This window comes from Polypterus senegalus, chromosome 8 (assembly GCF_016835505.1).
Source record: "Polypterus senegalus isolate Bchr_013 chromosome 8, ASM1683550v1, whole genome shotgun sequence".
Taxonomy (NCBI): Eukaryota; Metazoa; Chordata; class Cladistia; order Polypteriformes; family Polypteridae; genus Polypterus; species Polypterus senegalus.
Window position 1 is genome coordinate 155,421,469 of NC_053161.1, and position 26,797 is coordinate 155,448,265.

Here is a 26,797-nt window from a genome sequence, read left to right on the forward strand (position 1 = left end):
GGTGTGGTCCTCTGACTGAAAATCAGAACTCACTAGTGCTATGCCACCAACTGCTTCATTTTCTAGTTGAACCTTTGCACTGCAGAAATATGCGCTGTGTAAAGCAACAAAATGACCAAGCTAGAGCTGCAACAACACAGAAGAACTAAGGAAGAGGTTCTTTAGCTCCAGTATCAGGATCCTGTGGAATTCAGTAAACCTCTCGATTTAGTGATGGCATATTAAGTCATGCTTTTGTGTGTTCTTTTTGTTTACAGTTTTGCCTTTTGATTTGAAACCTGCACCATACCAAACTCCTTCCTGCCCAAAAGCAATGTGTAAGTGCAGTGGCTAAGTAAAATGTTACCCGACATTGTTGGCAGATCATGCTTCCTATCAGATGTGGTGTTTGCTGACAGAAATGCAAAACAGCATTTCTAAATAAAATCTGTGACTTTAAGTAATTATGGCAACAGTGACAGATTAAATGTGTCTCAAATTTGTCACATTTTTCTACTTAGGGTTTCAAGTCTGTTCAATATACACAAAGATATGACATTCAGAATCATCTGAAATAAACAATGTGTGGTTAGTGCAGCTAGATGAGGTGGTAGATTTTGATAGTTTCATATTACCCATGCCATTTTCCTACTGTAGCTTTCATGTAAAATAAAAAAAAAATCAGTTAAGTGCATAGTGTGTACAACTGACTAAAATTTACATTTATGTAAAATACTGTATATACTTAAGTATTAAAAAACAAAGTGCCAGTTGTATCATTTTTTTTACCTAGGTTTAAATCATCTTAACCATGTAAGCCTGTGAGCAAGTTTAAAATGCTAGGTCTATGGTTTGTTTAAAATAATAATATTTTAGGAATATGAATTAAGTTATCCTAATTGTTTAGGCAAAATTCTTTTATTTTTAACAGAAATTTAACAACATTATAATGTTGCATGTTTAAAGTTAACACTGTAAGGCAGAAAGAGTATTTTAAAATACTGGTTAGGAGAAGTCATTTTTTATGTCAAATATGTTCTATTGCACAAAGCAACAAGCTATACATGATACAGTCTATGTTTTGTTCTTTAAAAAAATAAATCTATTATTGAAAGTACCTGTATTCAAAAGTTCTTCAGTGTATTTGCATAAAGGAAGCATTAGAATTACACATTTTTATTCTGCTCTCTTCTAACTGGACATACACAAAATATATATTTTTTTTCCATAGAGATGTTAAAATAATAAAGCATACAAAATATCACAATATGCGTTTATTCTATATATATATATATATATATATATATATATATATAGAATATATTTCAAGTTTTTACTGAAATTTAAGAAGTTCAAGCAAGTGTATGAACTGAAATGGTACAAAGGTAAACTGTCGTTAGGGAGTTTGTTATCAAAAACTCAAAAATAATGTAATTTTCAGAGTTATACAAAAAGGCCTTTTCTGGAAGCAAGTAATTGGTTGACAACTTACAGCTTTTCTGCAGCAGTGGAAGTTAATTACAGTAAGCTTTGAATGTTCATGCCAGCAACTCATACATATGTCCCAACGTATGTTGACTACGTACAAACCCCTGTGTCTGTATAATAGTGTTGGAACAAACTGTGTGACATGTGTGCTGCACCTTCTGGGGCATTATCAGGACAACACTGCACTGTATATTGCTGTCATAATGGCAAGGAGGAGGCAAATAATAAATGAAGACAGACAGACCGACCATTATAACCTTTAAATGTGGTGGTCTTTCTGTTACAGAAACTGCAAAGAAAGCCAAGTTGTCAGTAAGAAACTTGCAAACCGGAGGAGACTGCGCAGGAGAGTGCATACCCGACCATTCAGAGTGCCTCAGTCGCTCTACACAAGAAGCCGAGAAAAACAGATATCCAGAAAGGTCGTCGCTTCTCATCCTCATATGTTCAGTGATCCAAGACGGACGCCAATGGAATAACGGAGGTGATACGCGCACTGAGAATGGGGAAAATGAAGTGCATTGATTAATTAAGCCTTTGCACTTCAGACTATGAGGTACTGCCACTGTGTGGCCATAAGCAAATTACTTACACCTGCCTGTGCTCCAAATCGAAACGCAAACGAAATGTAAACAATTGTATCTTTATAGGCCTAATGTGTGTTCGAACCACTCGACGGTACCCACGCCGCCCTAATAGAAACGCGTCCAAACTCCACATCACTCTGTCTTCTTCTTTTTCTTATTTCGGATGCTCCCGTTAGGGGTTGCCACTGCGGATCATCTTCTTCCATATCTCTGTGTCCTTTGCATCTTTATCTGTTACACCCATCAACTGCATGTCCTCTCTAACCGTCCACATCAGTCTATACATACCGCAATGTGACTAACGTCTTTGACGATGAATTACGGTGCCACTGTCATTTTTTTCTCTCCTTCCCGCACATGTGTTGTCTTTCTGCTTCTGCTGCACAGCCTTTGCGATTTATGAGTCGAAACTCGCGCCATGGAGTCTCCTGGTGTCATTCCGCTTCCATTTCCGTCGCTTGATTGACGTCATCATCAGGCCAGGTCCGGAAAAGGTGCGTTATTTATAAGATGTATGAAAGTGGGGCAAAGCAAAGAAATCAAACCGTCTTTCTCTCCTGTCATAGAGGGTTGTGCACATGTATCTGCGCAGTTGCGTGTAGTGGTTTCAATCTCGCGATGCAGTCATTCATTTATTTTCATCTTCTGAATTTCTTTATAAATCGCCGTGGCTCACAGCCGCTGTCACTTAGTGCGAATACGGGATGCTGCGCGCATTGAGTTCTCCGGGATTGGGTGAATGGATGGATACACATTGAGAGGGATAGGGATGGATGGCTATTCTTCATAAAAACACTGCAATGATTTATGTGCTTCTCAATTTAACACTTGGTGTCTTATCTATGACAGTTTTGGAAATTGTAGTCAGATTAATGTTCAATCCCAACCAAGCAAATGCAAATTGGATTGGGGGCTGGATGTTACAACACTAATATCAAATGCGCAATGTACGGTGTTAATCATAGTGATAAAAGTAAAAGAGAATTAATAAAATCTCATATATATAGACAGGATTGTTTTCCAGAATATAACAAACGTGGTCCTTAGGAAGTCGTTTTTCGGCAGTAATGACACACAGGGCCGTCTTGTATGGGCATAATGGGCACTGGCTGGGGCCCACGATGTTTTTGATGTATATGTATGTTTCTCTGTTATGCAATCAAAACAGGGGCCCCAGCGCACTACTTAACAGCCTATGGTTCTGCTAAATCGGCCCTGGATTTAGTAAAGCATTAATCTTTAAATTTATACTGACGTTGTAGACTTGGTCAATTCCGTAAACTGTTCAGTTTTCAAATGCAGCAGTAGGAACGGTAAGGTTTTTCGTGCTGATCACCTGCTGGGGGCCACTTGCTCAGGTATGCATTTAAAATAGAGCAAGTCTTCGTTTTATGATTTTTAAAAGGGAAGATGATTTGGCAGTTGTATTTATTAATAATAGCGCATGTTTTTCTGGAATCACTAAATTGTTTGGAAACTACTTGTAATGCTGAGATCACAATTAATAGAAGTTTTCATCTATGCCATCAAACCTCACTCTGTTCTATTCACGTGCATTTCTTTTTACAGTTTAAGGAGGAACGTGAAAGTCTTTGATGATTTACTGCTCAGTTTATCCAAAACATCAATTAAAGATGTTCTCAGTTTTTGCAAGGAAATTATCAGAAGCAACATACTTGCTACATATTGCATTTCTTTAAATACAGTGTGACTGACTACAAAATACATTTTCAGCTAAGATTATCTATCTATCTATCTATCCTATCTATCTATCATTTGTTTGTTTCTTGTACATTTCACTTCATACAATAATGTGCATGGTGTGTTTTTGTCACAACTTGACAAAAACAGGCAACAGAGATCTTAGAAATCTCACTTGTACTCGTCACTTGGAACTGTAAAGGTTTAACAGTAAACTAAAGTGTAAACTGTGCAGTTTGTTAGTCGGGCATTCATATTTTCTGTGTAATGAGAATTCAGTGTTAGTCTCAACACCTACATTTTTTGAAATCTATTTAATGTGTTTTATTTGTTTGTTTATTTAACTGAGTCATGTAAGCTTTTCTTCACATGTCCAGTAGTGGCATTTGTCTGCCTTAACTGGCTGATGAAGTTTGAATCGGTAAGCTGCTCTCCACCTCTGAATTCACTAATTATATGTATTCTGAGAATTGAGACACAGTTTTTTAGTCATGAGCCAGTGTTCTGCTCTTGAACTGTGTGATCCACATTTTTAAAGAAAGACTCCTGAATAATGTATGATTTGAAAAGCTACAAAAATGAGCCCGTGACACAGGGGAAACTTTATAGACCCCTGTTGTTTGTTATAATATTTCTTGAGCTTCTATAAAAATATCTATCTATCTATCTATCTATCTATCTATCTATCTATCTATCTATCTGTCTAACGTAGTGGCAGTAAACAATTTGTTAAAATATTAAGCATCTTTAGAACAAGCCAGTTTGTGCAATGGCTATCACTGCTGCTTCAGGGATTCAGCATCCTAGCTGTGAATTTCATGTTCTATTGTTATCAGCTTGAGATGTTTGTTTTCTCATGATTTGCATTTTATACATACATTATAGTGCTGACATCCACAAAGACATGTTAGGCTAATTGCTGACTGGAAACTGTTCTTGTATGTGTGTACACTGTGGTCCCCGGCCGGGCTCCAGCCCGACTTGTGCCTCCTCCAGACCGCGAGGGGGCGTCCGTCCTGGTTATGTAGGGCGCCTCGGGTAAAGGGCTTGGAAGCCCAGCCCTGTAGGGACCCGTGGCCACCGCCAGGCGGCGCCCCAATGCCTGCATATCCCTGGAGCCCAGCACTTCCTCCACACCAGGAAGTGCTGGGGGGAAGACGACAGGGGACACCCGGACGGCTTCTGGGTGCACAGCCGGCACTTCCGCCACACTGGGGTGTGGCTAGGACTGATTGCCGGGGAGCAGCTGGAGCCCATCCGGGTTCCCATTTAAGGGGCCATCTCCCTCCAGTCAGCAGTGGATGTCGGGTGGAAAAGGACAGGGCAGGAGAGAGGACGGGAGGCGGTCAAGAGAGAGGCACAGAAACTGAAAGGCCTGGACTTTGGGGGATCGGTGCTGGAGGCACTGGGGGTGTACGTAAATATATTGTAGATAATTGTTTATAATAAATGAGTGTGTTGGGTGCAAAAAAGATGTCCATCTGTCTGTGTCCGGGTCCCAGTCCACAACACATATGTGTTCATTGATGGAATGACATCCTGTCAGTGGCTGTTTTCTACCTTGATTGCCTTGTCCATGAATTACATTAACTGGTTTTACTTTTGGGAATGTTAGCATGTTATAGTATTGACTGGCATATAGTATAGTTATAGTACAAAGATACAGAATAAAGTGGGAAAACCCACCAGCTACAGTAGCACAGGTGCATGAGTTCAAAGTGGCAATCAGTGACTGATGCTTTGACAGTCTAGTAGGACATCTAGAACTGCTTCAGAAAGTGGCAAGAACGATGGGATAAGTGTGTTCAAAGTGAGGGGGAATATTGGCAATGTGTCTTTTACTGTAATCATTTTTTTTTTTATTTAAACATTCACCGTATTTTATGATCACACCTCGTATATTATGTAAACTCATTTTCATAAATCAGGAAATTTTTTTAATAACTGAAGAGAGAAAACATCGCCCAGTTATGTAAAAAACATCACGCTTTTCCCCCTGATAACTCTAGACTGGTGCTGTTAATGTGCTGTAGGTATAAATAAATAAAAATATTACATAATAATAATAATAAAAGGAGTTTTATTTGTATAGCACATTATCATAAACTCAAGGTCACTTTACAAGAAAAATCAAAATTATAAAATACAAGCATTAAAATGTTCACAAAACACAGAGCATTATAGAACATGTTAGAATATATAGCATAATATTTTTTATTATTGTAAAAAATGAACTGATGAGTAAAGACTGTCAGATTTAAATAAAAGGATGATAATGTTGAATAGAAAGATTTGTTTTGAGATGGGACCTAAATGAGGATAAATTTGCACAGTTATGGAGATGCTGTAGAAGTATGTGTTAGATTATGGGAACAGCTGCTTTGATAGATAGATAGATAGATAGATAGATAGATAGATAGATAGATAGATACTTTATTAATCCCAAGGGGAAATTCACATACTCCAGCAGCAGCATACTGATAAAAGGAATATCTGTCTCCCATAGTAGACAGGCATGTAACAGGAATAGAAATTGGACCAGATTTTGAGGATCTGTGTAAGTGTACTGGTGTGTAGGTTCAGAAATGTAAGAAGGAGTGAAACCAGTTAGATCTTTAAATGTAAGGACAAGTGAGTTACACTCTATACACGCTGCTATAGTAAACCAGTACAACTGAAATAGAACAGACACGATATGTGCAGATTTCCTAGTGTGAGGGGAATGAAGAATTTTGAATTTATTTCAGTTTGTTACTATATTTGCAGACAGACCTGAAAAACAGTGAATTACAGTAATCTGCACTAGAAGTGATGAGAGCACAAACAAAAATTTCTGTATCATAAAAGCTAAAAGAAGACCAAAAACAGTAAATGTTATGATAGTGACAAAATGCTACTGTAGTCGAAGGAAAGAGATGTGTGATTAAAAAGAACGTGTAGGATCAAAAGTAACACCAAGGTTACGGACTGCACTAGAGGGGGAACACTGTGATTCCATCTCAATTAAGGCAGAAGTCATTAAGCCTTGAAAGAGTGGCTTTGAATCCAACAAGCATAGCTTCAGTCTTTTCACGGTTCAGAATTACGACAGGATAAGATAGAGGACCATATCTGACCATTGTAGGGTGTTAGCAGACTACCAGCATGGGTTTAAATGGCAAAAGTTGTTCTTCACAAATTAATTAGAGTTTTCTGGGAAAGCAAGGAAATGATAAGATTATGGAGGTGAATACAAGTAATTTAGCTTAATTGACAAAAAGCATTTCAGGTGGCACATCACAAGTGGCATACGTCAGGGTCACAGTGGACAGATCAGTACAAAATTCGCTTGAACACATTATGGTATAATGAATTGGTAGAGATGAAAAGTGCGCCAGCTTGTAGACTGGTGTGTTGTCCTGTGGTCTTATAAAAATGCAAAGCTGTAACTGGCACCTTAATAACATATGCAGACAGCACTAAATTAGGTGGTTAGGCGGGTAAACTGCAGCCAAGAGTTAGATTTGATATGTGGTCCATAAAATTAAATTCAAATTGTTATAAATAGAAAGCAAAAATTTATTTCTATTATCACACAATGAGGGATATGAAGACATACAGTTTATCGTTTGAGAAAGTCCTAATGAAATGACCAGTGTCAACATCCAGATAGTGTTCAGAAGCAATGAAAATGTTTAACAGCATGTTGTGTTATATAGCCACGATCCCTGAGTGTAAAGCAAGAGGTTATGTTTAAACTAATCAGCAAAGTTCTGAGGTCTGAATGGCCAGAGACAACAGATAATGAGCTGCAAGTTAAGACTGAAGAAACTGAGTTAAATGTGTTTGGTGCTTTTTGGCTCTTTTTTAATATGTTGTTCTCTAATTTGTTTACAGAGTTAAAAAAATAAGAAAGAATCCATTTTCAGTAGTAGATGAATGGCAAGATTATGGAGGAGAAAAGTCCATTTGCCCAGCAGCCTCTGAAAATGGAATATAAATGTGAAATTGCATACTCAGAAGAGGCGAGCAATGACGAGAAAGGGAGGAATCGCAAACTACACAGGGGTCTCCATGTCATGAATACATGGGATAAAAAAAGTGTGGTTATTAAGGAAGAGGACTGTGAATGGGAATACCTGCACCTTCAGGAAGAGAGTCCTGTCATTAAAAAGGAGGATTGTGGATGGGAGGCAGAAGGTGTTAAAGAAGAGTCTGGGTCAAATCTTGGGAATAACGACCTGGCGAAAAATGAAGATGTAGAGAGTATCAAGGAAGAATTCATTAAATCAGAGTCAGTCGCTCAGGATGTGTGTCCAGATGAGGAGGTTACTGCAGTAGGCATCTCGCCATGTGGATTCCGCTCCATGCAGAATCATTCTGTTGATGGGGACTCTGACTCTTTCAAGACTGACATAAATAAAACTGAAAAAGCATCATGGTCAAGTTCTTCTGGGGAAGGTACGTGTAAAATAAAAGCTCATTGTGATGTCTGGGGTAGACATGATGTAATGAGGCCTCTCTCTCTTCATTTTTAAAGAAGTTAAGGATTTCACTTTTTACATTTTGTTCTGAAAAGTAAGATTCTTTTTAAAACTTACTACCATAATGGCATAGATTTGAATTGAAAACGTAATTCAACCCAGACTAATTTCTTCCTTGTTAGTCTCCTAAAGTGGTACCTTTAAGTGCAATGTCACAGTTTAGCATCATTAAATCAAGGAAAATTGCAAGCCTAAGTGCTGTTTAAAATGGAAGTGTGCAGATATTGAGCATACAGGAGGTTTTTTACAGGTGTTACCCATAATTCCCTAAGGGTGCTGATGGACATTTCAATCACTTTTAGAATAGCAGTGGGGAGAGTTGCAAGTTAAAGCCCAAAGTGTCAGAAATACAAACCTACCTGAAAACCTAGACAACATTATTTTTAGTGATGGTGCAACTCACAGCTTTTTCTTCTGTTATAATAAGTAGTATGCCTGCTCACAGATTCCTTAGTCCTTTTCACAACAAAAATTAATTTGGGTCCTTCCATGTTAAATCAACCGATTTTCCAGAAATCCCACTCACTTTGGTCTCAAAAAATTCTGAACAAATACCAAGTGTACGCACATTATCCAGTAGACGTCCTATAATTTCCAAGATACTTCCGATTTTGTGAGGGGAGAAGGTTGTCAAATGTGACCCAGCTTAAGTTTTTCATCAATTTCACAAGACCATATCTCCATAACTAAACCACCTAGCAGGCTCGAATTTTGCAAAGGAACAAAATCAAAATGTTTGGTCCAGATGACACTACTTGGTAAGAGCAGACCTTCAAAAATGGAACAAAAAAAATGTTTGCATCTTTGGCTTTGCCATGTTTAGGCTTTCATAAAGTAGACTTCTAAATGATACAGCCTGCTGATTTTTTTTCCATGTTTAGATACCTACACAGGGCTTTTCAAAAGGTTATAAACAAGAAACTGCATCAGGGTTTTGACCAGCAGACCTCTCAAATGGGAAAAATCATTTTGGGTCTAATTTTCCGACCAGCTTAATGCACTGTGGGAATGTCCATGCATTTAAAAAAATATTTTCCGGTATCCTACATCGTCCCTTCTTTCTCATAAAACAATTCTTACTTAACTTATGTGAACCCTTCATTTTTATTTTCCATTGTAAACATGGTTTAAATTCACCAATTGTCAGTAATGATAATCATCAAGTTCTTCATCACTAACTTGGGCATTGGATTAAAGGAAACAATAAATCACCAAAGGCACATTAACCACAGCACAGGAACAACAGCTGCTTGATTTCTCATTAAATACAACACAAGTTACAATGAAACCAGTAACGGCACACTGCACAATAACATGCAGTGAATACACATGACTTGATCATTCATCCTCTTTGTACGTTTAGCATTTGTTTGCTCAGAGGTTGATGCTTTTGCTGCTTCCTGAGCAGCTCTTCTTTTCTCTACCCTAACGGTCCACTTCTTCTCTTCTTTCATCGACATCTCTTTGCATTAAAACTGATTAAGTCAGTTTTTGCGTTGCAATTACTTAGTACGTTTTTTTTTATTTTTTACTTAAGCTAGCACTTAAGTCTTCAAACTGCCTCAAGAATGATTTAAGATATGAAGAGGTAGGCAAAGGTGGTAGAAATGAGAACGGCTCCCGTACACATAGGCCACACAGCCGCCCTGCTGGCCGCTGGAGAGAGTTGATTCTACACTAAAATAAAATAAAAATAAAAAGAGGAATCAACAATCATCACCCCGAAAGCAGATGATAGACGTCACGTAGTATATGTGCACCAAATTTCAGGTCAATAGTTCAAACAGTTTGCAAGCTGCAGGTGTTTTAAAATCCTGGACAGACAAACAGACAGCCACGGTAGCCTATTATATATAAAGATGTTAACATCTTGGTATTGCGGCAGCATGAATGTGACTCATTTCATTTCTGTTTCAGTCGAAGTGCAGAGTGTCTTTGATGGTACTGCAGCCTCTCACTGACTGTTGTAGGTGCACTAAGCAGTTCAATGACAACTATCATCTCTAGGTGGCCAGTGGAAACACTGTACAGGAGAGTTTGGATGCATGGAACATATCAGGATGTTTGATTCCACTTCTCACTTATCACATCAATCCAACATTTATATTCATAGGTATACCCGACATAACCTCCGTAGGACACGTGGTCTAATGTGAGGGATGCATTTGATCCATCAGGAGTTTGATGGCGAGAGGACAGGATCTTAGCTGCTGCTTCAGTGCTGAATATTCAGACAATCAATTGACTTTCTTCACCAGACACCCAGCTGATTTTGAGTTTGCCATTTTCTGTAGGTGGTGTTCTCCAGTACCAGGTACTCTTTTGGTCATGGAGAATCACATTCTCTGTTCAGCAACTTGAGATAGGAGATTATCATTTGATCAGAAAAAAGTTTGACATTTTGGCAGTTTACTGATTGAAAACTCAATGAGAACCATTATTGACACATCACGCATTCAGCCCGTGTTTAGGATGGACAATAAACATTAAAGATTTGCAAAAGAAAAGTAAGATTTGTGTTTTGAGAAAGGAGGAATGAAGGGACAATGCAGAATGAATGAAACATATTTTAAAAATTATCTGCACATGCCATTAGGATGCTCTGAAAATGAAACCCAAAATGATTTTTTTTGGATTTTAATGGTCTGCTGTTCAAACCCTGATGCAGTTACTTTTCTGTTTATTGCATTTTCAGAAAGTCCTTCTAGGTACCTGAATAAGGAAAAAGAAATTAAAAGTCTGTGTTGCCTAAACATAGCTAAGCAAATAACTCAAAGAAAATATTGGTCAATTTGAAGGGGCTGCTTTGACCATGCAGGATCATCTGCACCAAATGTTTTAATTTCGTCACATACTATACCAATTAATGTACCAGCGTGCAGTCTGATCCTGGTCAGTGATTTAGTTCCTGAGCTATGAACTTGTGAATTTGATGATAAAATGAGGCCAGATAAACTCCATCCCCCCCACACACACTTCAGTAGATTGTAAATGGGAAAGTATTGATCTTACATCAAAGTAATTTTACAGGGTGTCTCTTGACTAACATGGGTACACCTAGTATTTTTTGCAGAATTGTTTGAAACCAAAGTGCATGGGCCATTGGTTAATTTGACATGGAATGATCCATTTCTAATTAGCCCTGTATGTAAAATTCAGAAGTGAAGCATTGATGGGTAAACTAATGTTCTGTTACTTAGCCAGCAATCAGGTCTGGTCAGGTTGGGGAGCATGCACTAGTACAGCGTGTTGTCGCACCCACCACACAACAAAACAACTCGGGATCCTGATTTGGCAACCCCCCAGGCAGACAGGCGGTCCAGTCCCACTCTCCGGAAATGACCATCTATATGCTGTAGGATCCTGTGAGCTGTAACTTTCTGCTGTTAGTTTCAGCCACAGGTCTTGTGCATAATATTCCATGTTTATGAGCTGAATGCCGAGGCTTAATTCAGTCACAGTCGGCTGGGAATCCAGCAAGACAGCTATAGAGGAATCCAGTTTATTTAATAGTGGACTTATTCCATAGTGGGTTTTTTTTAAAATTAGTACAGTGGACCCTTGACTTACAAACTCAATTCATTCGCGAGGGCTGGTTGTAACTCAAGTTGGTTGTAAGTCAAGACTATTTTTCCCTTAAGAAATAATGGAAATACCCATAATGCACTCCGAACCTCCCACAGCAACACTTACTTAACCTTTTCATAATAAAAAGGGTTGTATAATGTGCATAATTTACCAAAACACCAATAATTTTTCTAATGTACTATCCAAAAAGTTATAAAAAGTGCCTAGCCTACCAGAAACAACAATTTCATACTGTACTCACCATTTAAGTTGACATCTTTCGGCTGCAGGAAGGGAGGAGGAGGAGAATGAAACGGAAGGTGGTTATTGTTTAGAAGGAGCCTCCTTATGCAAAACTTTTCTTTGTAAAATTGTCGAGATGGTGGATTTCGACATGCTGTACATATTAGCGAAGTCGGTTACACGAACACCACTCTCATATTTCCACACAATTTCCTTCTTCGTTTTGATTGTGATCGCTGTTTCTCAAGTTAATAATGACAGTAGTCGAGCACTCAGTTCAAAGCTGGTCGTGTTGAGAACTGCTGTAATAATACACTCCAAAGCAAGCCGGTGCTGACTCAGCCTGATGACATCATCATGTGCCGCGCCAGCCGGCTAGCTAATATCCCATAACAATCACTTTCTTTACCTTCGTTACCTTCTCTTCCTTCCTTAGCAGTTATGCGTCTTGCTTGCCATGGTCTTAGTGAATTATATATAGATAAATCACTGCACTGACCGAAATTACGTCCACAAGCACATGTATCTGGGCTCCGACTGACGCTTACGAATGCTCTCGGCTGTTTGTTTACAATCGCACAAGCGGATACACGTGACCACATTCAGGTCATAACGCAAGATGTTGGTCATAAATCAAAACAAAAATTTTGGTCGTAAATCAAGTTGTTCGCATGTCAGGCCGGTCGTATATCAAGGGTCGACTGTAACCTCGAAGTTAGATTTGATTATATTTGGTTTTGTTAGTTGGAGATCGGTTATGTTTATTTATGTTTAGTACTAATTTGTTGATGCTTTGCAGTTTGTTTGAGTTGTGAAATTCCCCCTGCAGAACTGAAATGATGTTTTCTGGTGTGTGTGTGCGTGTGGCATGGGAGAATTGAGTCATCTTTCTAAGGATAGTTGTGGCTCCATGCAGTTCTCAAAAGACAGGATGCTTTTGGAATTGGACTTGTCCATATCTTCCTTGCCAGTGTTACCACATCATACATTGAAATCATCCAATAGGATGAACTTTTTTGAAGAAACCGGTCTATACCACATCACAATTTGAGTAGAACTAGGGATAATGACACTGGTTCATTTGAAACAGTCACAAGTGTTGCCCAGATGTTTCATGCAGTAAATGTCATCAGTTTGTTTTCTGTAGTTTCAACAACACAGAGGAGCAGACAGGATACAAGGAGATAACAGTGTATATTTATGCATCTCTTTTAAGACCCTTCATTTTTCTCTTTGCAATGAAAGCAGACCTTCTAGTATCTGTCACCTATCTCCAGATTTACAACTCTTTCCTGTTCACCACTAGCTCATCACAGCAGGACTTGACAGGATGGTTGTGGGAGCCTTTAAAAAGGACAATACATTTGAAATATGTTAACATGAAGATCCAAAACAGCATCCTGTTGCAACCTTTCTCTGCCTTCATACACATTATAAGACAAGCATTAGAGTTTTGAAATTAGCATGCTTTCACGTTTGTGGCAGACATTCATTTACCCCAAAAATATATATTGATAAGACATATTATTAAAACAAACAAACTCCAATAGTGGCTTGCACTGTATAGGCTGGTGGGCTGCAAGGTTTTTGTCTGTGTTGATTTTTTTTTTGGTATACCATTTTGTTCTTCTTTTCAACCTGTAATAAATGTATATGTTTAATATGTCACTGTGCTCTGTACAAATACTTTATAAATCTACTTTTCCTTTCTACTTACATGTACAGCTAACACAAAGCCAGATTTAGCACACAGGGGCTCATCATTTATCACTACTAGGCAAGCAATAGAAGACAAGACAGGGCAACTGCAAAATGGGCATTGTATACTATTTTTGTGTGTCAAAGTCAACTTGAGTCTGTATCCTCTTTGCTTTGTTTGGAATGGCATAATTCACCGAAGTGGGGGCCTGCACATGAAGAAAGAGTATACAACCTTGGAACATTGCCCGGCACATCTTTGAAGCCGACGGACAGATGGGAGATAACGTCACCCGATCCGGAAAATCCTTCCAACGCAGCGGCGAAAATGGCAGACTCTACACATCAGGCCCCCACTCCCGAAGGTCTTGTCATGGCTTCCTTCGTCTGTTAATGCAGCGTAAACCGTCATTAAAGAAAGTGAAGTTATTTCTCCTATGTGATTTCTTACCGCTGTATCACTAAGGGAGGGGGTATTGCCTTTTTATATTACCGTGTTTCCCTGAAAATATGACCGGGTCTTAAATTAATTTTTGCTCCAAAAGATGCACTAGGGCTTATTTTCAGGGGATGTCTTATATTTATTCATGTATAATAATATACATTTATCCAAATACAGTCATGTCATCTTCTTCTGGAATACCGTCATAACTCTCCACATTCAAACCCTGAATTTCTTGCTACTCCAGCCGCTTTTAGGATCCTCCAGGATCGTTGTGCATTTAATGAATGGTTCGATGTGGCGAAGCAAAATGCCGGCATGCAAATGCATTCGTGCGTGATTTTATATTCAAGCGTCGCATATTCTCCAAAGTAATGACATGATACATTTTAAAAGTCTCACATACCATCTTCTGTGCCATCTTTTTTTTTTTTTTTGCACCTTTACAATACCCTCAGAATGTATGGCAGCGTATTTGAGAAACAGAGAAAAAAAAATAAGGACATAATGAAAATGTCTATTTTGTGATTAAAGTAAAAATTTCGGCTTTAACCTCGAAATGTCCACTTTAACCTCGTAGTTTATTTTATCATTAAAGCAGACCGTAATAAACGTCATCTTAAAACCGACCCAGTTGTTAAATCGGTGCGCGCTAATGGGGATTCCTCCTGAACTGACAGCAGCAATCGCCAAACAGAACACATTACATTTATGATATTCCAACTCTCTGCACCCTTTCATGATGAAATGCATTAAAATATGAATGTTACATTTTACAGATAAATCATTAACTTTGTTTAAATAATGAATACTGCTAATAGTTACACATAGGGGGTGGCAGAGTGGTAATGTTGCTTTCTCGCAGGGAGTAATGTCCCTTGTGTTCCTTGCCCAGAGTTTGCATGTTTTTCCAGGTGGGTTTCCACAGTGGGCTCAGTTTTCCATCCAAGGACATGAAGGTTTGGGGATTTGGTGTATGTGAGTGTTTGTGTTCACCTTGTAATGAGCTGATGCCTCATCCAGGGATTTTGTTTCTGTCTTACGCTGATGTTGCTAGAATGGGCGCATCCCTGAATTGATGGATGTAATTATTAAACATCCTTTTCAGAGATATTGTGGCAAGGTGTCCTAGGAATTTAATGGATGTTTCGGGTACACGCGTCACATCGAATGAAGTATAAACCTGGCCTTAGCCGCCTTACTTTTCAGCTGACGATCTTGACTAGGGGTTATTTTCGGAGTTGGTCTTATTTTCGGGGAAACACGGTATATCTATATAGATTCATTTTATGTAAGTAATTAATAATTAAAAAATAACTTATTCCAACAAGGGAGCTATTGCCCCCTGCTGGATACACAACCCTACCTCACTTCACCTTTTTGTTTGTTTTGGTGATCGAAGAAGCCATTTGAATAGACAGTGCTTTGGAAAAAGCATTCCTGATATCCTCCTTTTATTCTCATAGTTGTCTGGAGTTGGACCTGGAGTGATACCTAAGTTATCCATCTCTCTTTCCCAGGCTAATGAATGAGAGATATACAGTTATAAGGTTTACCCTGTAGTTCTGGGCCTTCTGATGGGGCTTTATCTAGTTTAGTTTACCTCTTGAAAGCCATTGTGTCACAGACCTGTATTTAACACTTCTAATCCTGTTTAACCCTTCAATTAAACCCCTGACCACACTCTACCTGAACCTCTGACACCAGAAAGATGTAATAATCTAGGCCAAATGAATGTAAAAAAGTTTATCTTATACAGTGGGTATGGAAAGTATTCAGACCCCCTTCAATTTTTCACTCTTTGTTATATTGCAGCCATTTGCTAAAATCATTTAAATTCATTTTTTCCCTCATTAATATACACACAGCACTTCATATTGACAGACAAAAAAAAAGAATTTTTGAAATTGTTGCAGATTTATTAAAAAAGAAAAACTGAAATATCACATGGTCCTAAGTATTCAGACCCTTTGCTCAGTATTTAGTAGAAGCACCCTTTTGAGCCAATACAGCCATGAGTCTTCTTGGGAAAGATGCAACAAGTTTTTCACACCTGGATTTGGGGATCCTCTGCCATTTCTCCTTGCAGATCCTCTCCAGTTCTGTCAGGTTGGATGGTAAATGTTGGTGGACAGCCATTTTAGGTCTCTCCAGAGATGCTCAATTGGGTTTAAGTCAGGGCTCTGGCTGGGCCATTCAAGAACAGTCACAGAGTTGTTGTGAAGCCACTCCTTCGTTATTTTAGCTGTGTGCTTAGGGTCATTGTCTTGTTGGAAGGTAAACCTTCGGCCCAGTCTGAGGTCCTTAGCACTCTGGAGAAGGTTTTTGTCCAGGATATCCCTGTACTTGGCTGCATTCATCTTTCCCTCGATTGAAACCAGTCGTCCTGTCCCTGCAGCTGAAAAACACCCCCACAGCATGATGATGCCACCGCCATGCTTCACTGTGGGCACTGTATTGGACAAGTGATGAGCAGTGCCTGGTTGTCTCCACACATACCGCTTAGAATTAAGTCTAAAAAGTTCTATCTTGGTCTCATCAGACCAGAGAATCTTCAGGTGTCTTTTAGCAAACTCCATGCGGGCTGTCATGTGTCTTGCACTGAGGAGAGGCTTCCACAGGCCACTCTGCCATAAAGCCCTGACTGGTGGAGGGCTGCAGTGATGGTTGACTTTCTACAACTTTCTCCCATCTCCTGACTGCATCTCTGGAGCTCAGCCAAAGTGATCTTTGGGTTCTTCTTTACCTCTTTCAGCAAGTCTATTCTCCCCTGGTAGCTCATCTTGGCCAGACGGCCAGCTCTAGGAAGGGTTCTGGTCATCCCAAATGTCTTCCATTTAAGGATTATGGAGGCCACTGTGCTCTTGGGAACCTTAAGTGCAGCAGAAATTTTTTGTAACCTTGGCCAGATCTGTGCCTTGCCACAATTCTGTCTCTGAGCTCTTCAGGCAGTTCCTTTGACCTCATGATTCTCATTTGCTCTGACATGCATTGTGAGCTGTAAGGTCTTATATAGACAGGTGTGTGGCTTTCCTAATCAAGTCCAATCAGTATAATCAAACACAGCTGGACTCAAATGAAGGTGATCTCAAGGATGATCAAAAGAAATGGAAAGCACCTGAGTTAAATATATGAGTGCCACAGCAAAGGGTCTGAATACTTAGGACCATGTGATATTTCAGTTTTTCTTTTTTAATAAATCTGCAACAATTTCAAAAAAATTTTTTTGTCTGTCAATATGGGGTGCTGTGTGTACATTAATGAGGAAAAAAATTTATTTAAATGATTTTAGCAAATGGCTGCAATATAACAAAGAGTGAAAAATTGAAGGGGGTCTGAATACTTTCCGTTTCTACTGTATATTAAAACTCAAATATCACATTTTAAATGCAAATTATATCTAAAATAATACTTTTGCTTGCTGCCTGTTTTGACTAGTAGCCTGTTACTAGTACAGTTAGAACCTAAGTAGTAAAGAAAATAATATTCAGAACTTATAAAACAGATTCAGACCCCCCCACCCAATCTTCAACAATATCTATATTTCTTTCAAAACTCATTATATTTTTATATAGAATTTCTGCTCAAAAGTGTCAAAAAGAAACTCCTCCTTCTTAACATAGTTTCCTTTTATGTTTAATAATCATTAACACATTTGATTAACTTTTCATTTCCCAGCATAAGTAATACTTCCTTATTTCAAATTATATTTTAATTCCCTTTTGTCTGTTTCATCCTTAGTATTAATAAATCCACTTAGTTCAAAATTTCAGTTATTTTGTGCAGCACTTAAAAGTGGACTTGTCCTTTATGGTTTTATCTGATGTCTTTAATTTTCAAATTTCCCAGGCTAGCAGTCATGACAGTTTCAATCTTTTGATGTATGAGTTCCTCCAGTCCATTTCTGACCTGATCTGGTCCAAGCCTGAGGTTTCACTGGTGGGTCAGAGTTGTGCAGCACAATTACATTTGTGTGTGTCTGGCTTTTTCTGTCATTCAGAATTAAAATCAAACCAGTGTGTGTTGCAGAAAGAAGAGAATCTGTAAATTTGTAAACTCAAAAAAAAAAAAGAAGAAATTCTGCACTAGTCGATTGTTTCCTGCACATCTGATATTTACCTAAAATTGTGCATTTATGTATTTCTGCAGATTTACAGCTGAGTGGCTTTGTCTCTCCACCATCAGTTATTCAACCTTCTCTTCAGCATAAACCACAGCAGGAACTGCATGATGGGAAAAAGAAGATTCCGAACTTGGCATCAGAGATTTTAATGCCAAATCCTTTACATGGTAGTTGTCAACCTGTTGAAAAGCCAACCAGGACTAACACAAGAAATATTCATCAAGAGGTGCAAAGTTCACATTCAGTAGCATTAGTTGTCTGTGAAGATTCGAGGAAAGCTTTACAATGCAATTCTGAATACAAAGATACAAACAGTTGTATAAAATGGAAAACACATTGCTGCTCTGAATGTGGTAAAAGATTCACCACTAGTACAGACCTTCAGAATCACTTAAGAACTCACAAAGAAGAGAAGCCATATTGCTGTTCTGACTGTGGCAAGCGATTCGCTTTCAACAGCAGTCTTAAAATACACAAAAGAATTCACACGGGAGAGAAGCCATATTGCTGTTCTGACTGTGGAAAAGAGTTCTCTCACAGCCGCAGTCTTCAGTTACACACAAGAATTCACACTGGAGAAAGGCCATTTTGCTGTGCAGAATGTGGGAAACAATTTTCACAAAGGGGTCATCTTCAGACTCACAAAAGGATTCATGCTGGGGAAAAGCCTTATTGCTGTTCTGAATGTGGAAAAGAATTCTCAACCAGTAGCAATTTTCAGACACACAAAAGAATTCACACTGGAGAGAAGCCATATTGCTGTACTCAGTGTGTTAAGCGATTCACCACTAGCACCGATCTTCAGAATCACTTAAGAATTCACACTGGGGAGAAGCCATACTGCTGCTCCGAATGTGACAAACGATTCTTCTGTAGTAGTGCTCTACAGAAACACACAAGAATTCACACTGGAGAAAAGCCGTATTGCTGTGCTGTATGTGGTAAACAATTCTCTGAGAAACGAAGGCTTCGGGTGCACACAAGAATTCATGATGGAGAGAAGCCATATTGCTGCTTTGAATGTGGAAAACAATTCTTCTGTAGTAGCCAACTTCAGAGGCACACAAGAACTCATACTGGAGAGAAACCACATTGCTGCCTTGAATGTGGCAAACGATTCTCCACCAGTAGCCATCTTCAGAGACACACGGCAATTCACACTGGGGAAAAACCATATTGCTGTCTTGATTGTGGCAAACACTTCTCCACGAGTAGTCATCTTCGAAGGCATGCAAGAATTCACAATGAGGAAAAGAAATCCACCCTCTTTTAATAAATCGCACAGGACTGATAATTAAATGTAAAAATAAAAAGAGGAATATTCCAGGAGGGAATCTCTATCACCCCTCTTGTTCTGGCTGGAATTAAACCCACAAAGCACCCTCCTTGATAATGTCTGTCATGAATTTATCATGCTCAAAATCAACTCCATCCCCAGATAATCACTCACCTTTCCTTTGTAGTTGACCTGAAATGATACAGCTCCAGAAACCAACACCTTGGAGAGCAGTTACACTTGATAAAACAATTATTCAAATGATATCCAAGTAACAGCCAGACTTGATAAGTGTGAAAATGCAATGTTCATGATTTGATAATTAACAACCATAGAAAATCTCAACCACAATCATGACTCTGTCATCAGAAATTTGAACTGAGAATCCAAGCAATAAAGCAAATAATAACTCCCTGAAATTGTAGACTGGTCACAAAATGGTCTCCATAAATTGGACCATAAAACAGTAAAACACAGCATACACATTAACTGATACATAAGAGTCAATGCTTTACATCCTGAGATCTGCAAGAGGCATGGGCCTGATTGAAATCGATGCCAAAAATATTGGACTTCACGATTACCTCATGTACTCTAAATACCAACATGTACAGGAAGTATTCAAGCATAAAGCCTAAAACAACCTCCATTATAAAGCTTAATCAGCTATTTGCTAAATGTGAAGGCATGACAGAAGCATACCCACATGTGTGAAACAGTGGGAAATATGCAGCCCTCTTGCTCCATCCTATATAGCTCAAGAACTTATTCATGGATGGCTTACAAGGGGTGAACCAACACCAAGAGATGAGCACCTAATTATGCCTGCACAGGGTAGAGGTCTGCACACAAATGTGGTTTAAGGCATCCAGAGGACAAAGGCAAAACAGAGTAGTCTTGATTTTGTCAGGCAGATATAGTAACAGTCACGCATGTGGTTGATGGTTATGAGGTCTTGATGCCTGAAGTTTATATTTCCAGAGACACAACAAAGCTGCCAGATTCATACACTGGAATACATGCAAATAATACAACCTAAAAGCTCAAGAGATACACTGGAGCCACATGCCAGACTTCATAACAGAAAATGAGGAGGTGTAAGTCATTTGGGGCACACCAAACACAATGGACAGAAAACCGTTATTAAACAACAACAATTAAATAGCTGGACAAAGTGTGGATAATAGATTTTTCTTATCAAAGTGGCTATTTCAATATGAGAGTGAAATGAAGTACAGTCAGAGCTATGCAGCATGTGGAGCAAAACCATTAAAACTGTGTTAGTGGTGTTGGGATTCACAAGAATAATGTGAAGAAAGGACCATATTAACATCATGCCAGTTACGATCATCCGCTACAGACCACAAAAGAGGGCATCAATTCAGTTTACTTTATTATAGAGTTGTTCATATGAGTTTCCTGGAAAAAATACAGCTATTTGATGGAGTCTTTGCTGAAAATTTTTGAGAATAACTGTAAAGGTAAAACAACATGTTTTAACTGTTGAATGATATTCACTCCTGCTTTGAGAGTGTCTGCGCCAAACCATTTTGGAGAAGTCAACATTCAAGAGGAACTGTATTTCTGTTTAGATTGATTCCTCCAGATTCACTAGCCACAAAGTCTTAAGAATTCACACTGCTTTAGAGAAATTAACCCCTTGAGACAAACCAGCCATCTTGCTACCTTGAATATGACAAAAACATTCTCAATAATGAGAAGTCTCAATTCCACGCCAGATTTCACGCTGGAGAAAAACCATATCGCTGTTCTGAGGGAGCCAAACAATTCTCCTGGCAGGTAGCCATCTTCAGAAACATACCAGAATTCACTCACATCACAATTCCCAAAATGAGTAAGCTAGAAGAAAGAAGAGGACAACAAGTAGAGTTGACAGTGATCAGGCCAGGTTGTGAACCTGACAGGTTTTAGAAGCAGCACCAATAAATGTGCTGCCTTCTGTCATGAGTCTCATTGGATAGTAGTATTCAGACGTCTTCTTCAGTTTAAAGTGATGCATTAGACCAGACTATATTTTAAAATTTCTTGTATGTTTTTTTTTTCTATGCTGCCTTTGTGAATAAAATCTTGCATGTAGTGTATATTCGGGCTTCCTTAGTTATATTTCAGGTTTTAAAAACTAAAGAAAACTGTTAGCTTTAATTATGTTCAGTCAAATGAAGCTTTTAAGTCAGTTTAGAGCAGCAACATAAGTAAAAAGGCAAATCCACCTTAATAAAATCTGTCACATTGATATATGTCTGTCATTCCAACACATGGCGCATCACATACATTTGTAATATAAGGCATTGCATTTGTCATTCTAATAGATGGCACATCACAGACATTAAGAATGCTTTTACAAATCTCTTACCAAGTAGCATATAACAGAGATATCCATCCATCCATCCATCCTCTTCCGCTTATCCGAGGTCGGGTCGCGGGGGCAGCAGCTTAAGCAGAGATGCCCAGACTTCCCTCACCCCGGCCACTTCTTCCAGCTCTTCCGGGAGAATCCCAAGGTGTTCCCAGGCCAGCCGGGAGACATAGTCCCTCCAGCGTGTCCTGGGTCTTCCCCGGGGCCTCCTCCCGGCTGGACGTGCCCGGAACACCTCACCAGGGAGGCGTCCAGGAGGCATCCTGATCAGATGCCCGAGCCACCTCATCTGACTCCTCTCGATGCAGAGGAGCAGCGGCTCTACTCTGAGTCCCTCCCGGATGACTGAGCTTCTCACCCTATCTTTAAGGGAAAGCCCAGACACCCTGCGGAGGAAACTCATTTCAGCTGCTTGTATTCGCGATCTCGTTCTTTCGGTCACTACCCATAGCTCATGACCATAGGTGAGGGTAGGAGCGTAGATCGACTGGTAAATTGAGAGCTTTGCCTTACGGCTCAGCTCCTTTTTCACCACGACAGACCGATGCAGAGCCCGCATCACTGCAGATGCCGCACCAATCCGCCTGTCGATCTCACGCTCCATTCTTCCCTCACTCGTGAACAAGACCCCGAGATACTTGAACTCCTCCACTTGGGGCAGGATCTCTCCCCCAACCCTGAGAGGGCACTCCACCCTTTTCCGGCTGAGGACCATGGTCTCGGATTTGGAGGTGCTGATTCTCATCCCAGCCGCTTCACACTCAGCTGCGAACCGATCCAGAGAGAGCTGAAGATCACGGCCTGATGAAGCAAACAGGACAACATCATCTGCAAAAGCAGTGACCCAATCCTGAGTCCACCAAACCGGACCCCTTCAACACCCTGGCTTCGCCTAGAAATTCTGTCCATAAAAGTTATGAACAGAATCGGTGACAAAGGGCAGCCCTGGCGGACACTGCACTGCTTCCCCCTCCTGAGACGCCGGACGGTGGACCAGAATCTCCTCGAAGCCGTCCGAAAGTCGTTCTCCATGGCCTCTCCAAACTCCCCCCAGGCCCGAGTTTTTGCCTCAGCAACAACCGAAGCCGCGTTCCGCTTGGCCTGCTGGTACCTATCAGCTGCCTTCAGAGACCCACAGGACAAAAAAGTCCTATAGGACTCCTTCTTCAGCTTGACGGCATCCCTCACCACCGGTGTCCACCAACGGGTTCAGGGATTGCCGCCACGACAGGCACCGACCACCTTGCGGCCACAGTTCCGGTCAGCCGCCTCAACAATAGAGACACGGAACATGGCCCATTCGAACTCAATGTCCCCCACCTCCCTCGGGACGTGGTTGAAGTTCTGCCGGACGTGGGAGTTGAAGCTACTTCTGACAGGGGACTCTGCCAGCCGTTCCCAGCAGACCCTCACAGCACGTTTGGGCCTACCAGGTCTGACCAGCATCTTCCCCCACCTTCGAAGCCAACTCACCACCAGGTGGTGATCAGTTGACAGCTCCGCCCCTCTCTTCATCCAAGTGTCCAAGACCTGAGGCCTAGGGTGTCCTGGTGCCAAGTGCACATATGAACACCCTTATGCTTGAACATGGTGTTCGTTATGGACAATTCGTGATGAGCACAGACGTCCAATAACAAAACACCGCTCGGGTTCAGATCGGGGGGCCATTCCTCCCAATCACGCCCTTCCAGGTCTCACTGTCATTGCCCACGTGAGCATTGAAGTCTCCCAGCAAAACGAGGGAATCCCCAGAAGGTATGCCCTCTAGCAACCCCTCCAGAGACACCAAAAAGGGTGGATACTCCAAACTGCTGTTCGGCGCATACGCACAAACAACAGTCAGGACCCTTCCCCCACCCGAAGGCGGAGGGAGGCCACCCTCTCGTCCACCGGGGTAAACCCCAATGCACAGGCTCCGAGTCGGGGGTCAATAAGTATGCCCACACCTGCTCGGCGCCTCTCACCGGGGGCAACTCCAGAGTGGTAGAGAGTCCAGCCCCTCTCAAGAAGATTGGTTCCAGAGTCCAAGCTGTGCGTCGAGGTGAGTCCGACTATATCTAGCCGGAACCTCTCGACCTCTCGCAATAGCTCAGGCTCCTTCCCCTTCAGAGAGGTGACATTCCACGTCCCAAGAGCCAGTTTCTGTAGCTGAGGATCAGACCGCCAAGGTCCCGCCGCCACCACCCAACTCACACTGCACCCAACCTCCTTGGCCCCTCCCATAGGTGGTGAGCCCATGGGGAGGAGGACCCACGTTACCTCTTCGGGCTGTGCCCGGCCGAGCCCCATGGGTGCAGGCCCGCCACCAGGCGCGCCATCGAGCCCCACCTCCAGGCCTGGCTCCAGAGGGGGGCCCCGGTGACCCGCGTCCGGGCAAGGGAAAACGTCGTCCAAGGTTTTTATTCCTTATTAGAGGTTTATTGAACCGCTCTTTGTCTCATCCCTCACCTAGGACCAGTTTGCCTTGGTGGTTCTACCAGGCATAAAGCCCCGGACAACATAGCTCCTAGGATCATTGGGACACGCAAACCCCTCCACCACGATAAGGTGACGGTTCAAGGAGGAGTAACAGAGATATGTGCACTGCAAACGTTAATGCTTAGGTCTACATTGATCACTGTGTTGTCATCAAAATTGTTCTAAAAGAAATTTGACGAACAAGAGTAGACCATTCTGACCATCAGGCTTGTTTGTTTAGTTAATAGTTAAGCTGAACCAGTATCTCATCCAGGCACTTTTAAAATGTTGTCAAGGTTTCTGCCTCAACTACAAGACTCAATTGTTTGTTACAAATTGCTATAATATTGTGCATCTTGGTTTTAGACGTAAATGCACTTTCCTTTAATTTCCACTGCTGCCCTTAAGTATGCTATTTGCCATTTAATCAAAAGAATTTAACTCTTAACTACTTTATCAATGTATTTCATAATCTTGATGACCTGGAAAAGGTCCCGACACAATCTCCTCTGCTTCGAGACTAAAGAGGTTTAATTCTTTCAGTCCATCACGGTATGACATGTCCCTAAATCCTGGGATGCACTTGATTGCTCTCCACTGCACAGCTTAAAGTGTCCTTCTTGTGGGGTGGTAACTAGAACTGCACACAAAACTCTACATGGAATGTCACTAGTTCATTACATAGCCTGAGCATCACATTTCTTGGTTTATATCCAACAGTTTTTATGATTTAACCTAACATTTTATATATGGTTTTAATCGTTTATGCACATTGCTAAGATGATGAAAATGTTGAGTCAATGTAAACCAAAGAATCCTTTTCAGAGGTTGCTTCCTGTAGGCCAGTGTCTCCCATCTTGTATTTATAACTGATGTTCCTTTTGCTACATCAAACTTCATATTCCAGGTGTTCATCCAGTTCTGTTGGTTGTCCAGGTCTTTTTTCATTTTTTTGCCACTACCTCAGTGTCTGCTATTTCCCCAATTGTAGTGTCATCTGCAGATCTGACAAGTTTACTGACTATACCAGAATTAACGTCATTAATACAAATCAGAAAAAGGATAGACTCATAAAGGCTACAACTGATGACCTCACTCTGTCGTCCTCTTATCTGTACTCTTTGTCTCCTGATGGTTAATCGATTTGAGATCCAGCTTTGTAGACTACCTCTGGTGCCCAGGACCTCTAGTTTTAGAATTAATCTTTGGTATGGGATGACCATATCAAATGCTTTTCGAAAGTTTCATTAAATTATGTTGTATGCTTTACTTTTGTCAACTATAATCAGGTTTGTCAAGATCTTCCTCTTATAAACCAAAGCTGGCTGTTATTTAGTATGTTATTTTCATATACATACTTTTCTAATTTATTCCTTATTATAGTTTCTATAATTTTGCATGGCACAGAAACAAGACTAATTGGTCTGTAATTACTAGGATCCATTTTGTCTGCCTTCTTGAAAATTGGAGTCACATTTGTAACTTTCCAGTCCTCTGGTACGTCTTCTTTCTGAAGTGACTACTCAGATATACTTAACAAGGGTTTATAAGTGACGTCTTTCATTTCTTTCAGTACAACTGGTAAAACCCCATAAGGTCTGGCGCTTTTATTAATCTGCAACATATTGAGGACCTGAAGCATACCTGACTTTACTATTTTAAAATCTTGGAACACTGAGCTGTTTTTTACTTCTATTTGAGGCCTTCCATGTCTTTCTTTCTTTATGAATATTTCTCTTAAATATGTATTTAGTTCTTTTGCTACTTTTCAATGATTTCTCCTAGTGCATCTCTGAGGTTTCTTAAATTTACCGAACTGCTGCCAGTCTCTTTTAGATTATGGTCATGCACCTTCAAGTAGTTTTTGTCCAGTTTAGAGTTGTCAGTCGACCTGATTCTCTTTATATTGGGATGTGGGGAAAAGAAAGTAATAGCCAACTAGACCACATGAATATGGAGATAACTGACAGTAGATGGGTTTGAATTTGACCCTGGATTCCTAAATGTGTGAGGAATAAGTAAAAACCACTCTGCCAGCCCATTTGTAAATGTATTTCAGAATGTTTCGGGCACGTAGCTTATGCAAATACTAAAACTATTATAAAGTTTAAACTTAATAGAGTATACTTTGAGTAGGTGCAGTAGAGTATAAAAAGCATAACCTGGAATAAGCTTTTAAATGCGCAAACAGTTGCGGAAAAGTAAGATGACCCAAAGAGATTCTTTCAGCATTTTAATCGTAAAAGAAATGTTAAGTGCAGAGTATTAAAAAAAGTACAGTTGAGCAACAATACAGTGGTGTGAAAAACTATTTGCCCCCTTCCTGATTTCTTATT

At 40.2% G+C, this 26,797-nt stretch overlaps 1 protein-coding gene across 3 annotated transcripts; it reads left to right on the plus strand.

The window, feature by feature from the left end:
- The first annotated feature begins 2,000 nt into the window (after positions 1-2,000).
- Positions 2,001-20,982, plus strand: LOC120533187 (gastrula zinc finger protein XlCGF57.1-like). Of its 3 annotated transcripts, none has more exons than XM_039759924.1 (3): positions 2,001-2,023; positions 7,632-8,195; positions 18,378-20,982. In XM_039759924.1, exons 2-3 carry the CDS (start codon positions 7,670-7,672, stop codon positions 19,622-19,624), a joined length of 1,773 nt encoding a protein of 590 aa, XP_039615858.1. In that variant the 5' UTR covers positions 2,001-2,023; positions 7,632-7,669; the 3' UTR covers positions 19,625-20,982. The 3 variants fall into 3 exon arrangements, with proteins under 3 accessions (XP_039615858.1, XP_039615857.1, XP_039615859.1); XM_039759923.1 differs by lacking the exon at positions 2,001-2,023 and adding an exon at positions 2,478-2,548; XM_039759925.1 differs by lacking the exon at positions 2,001-2,023 and adding an exon at positions 2,508-2,537.
- The last annotated feature ends 5,815 nt before the right edge of the window (positions 20,983-26,797 follow it).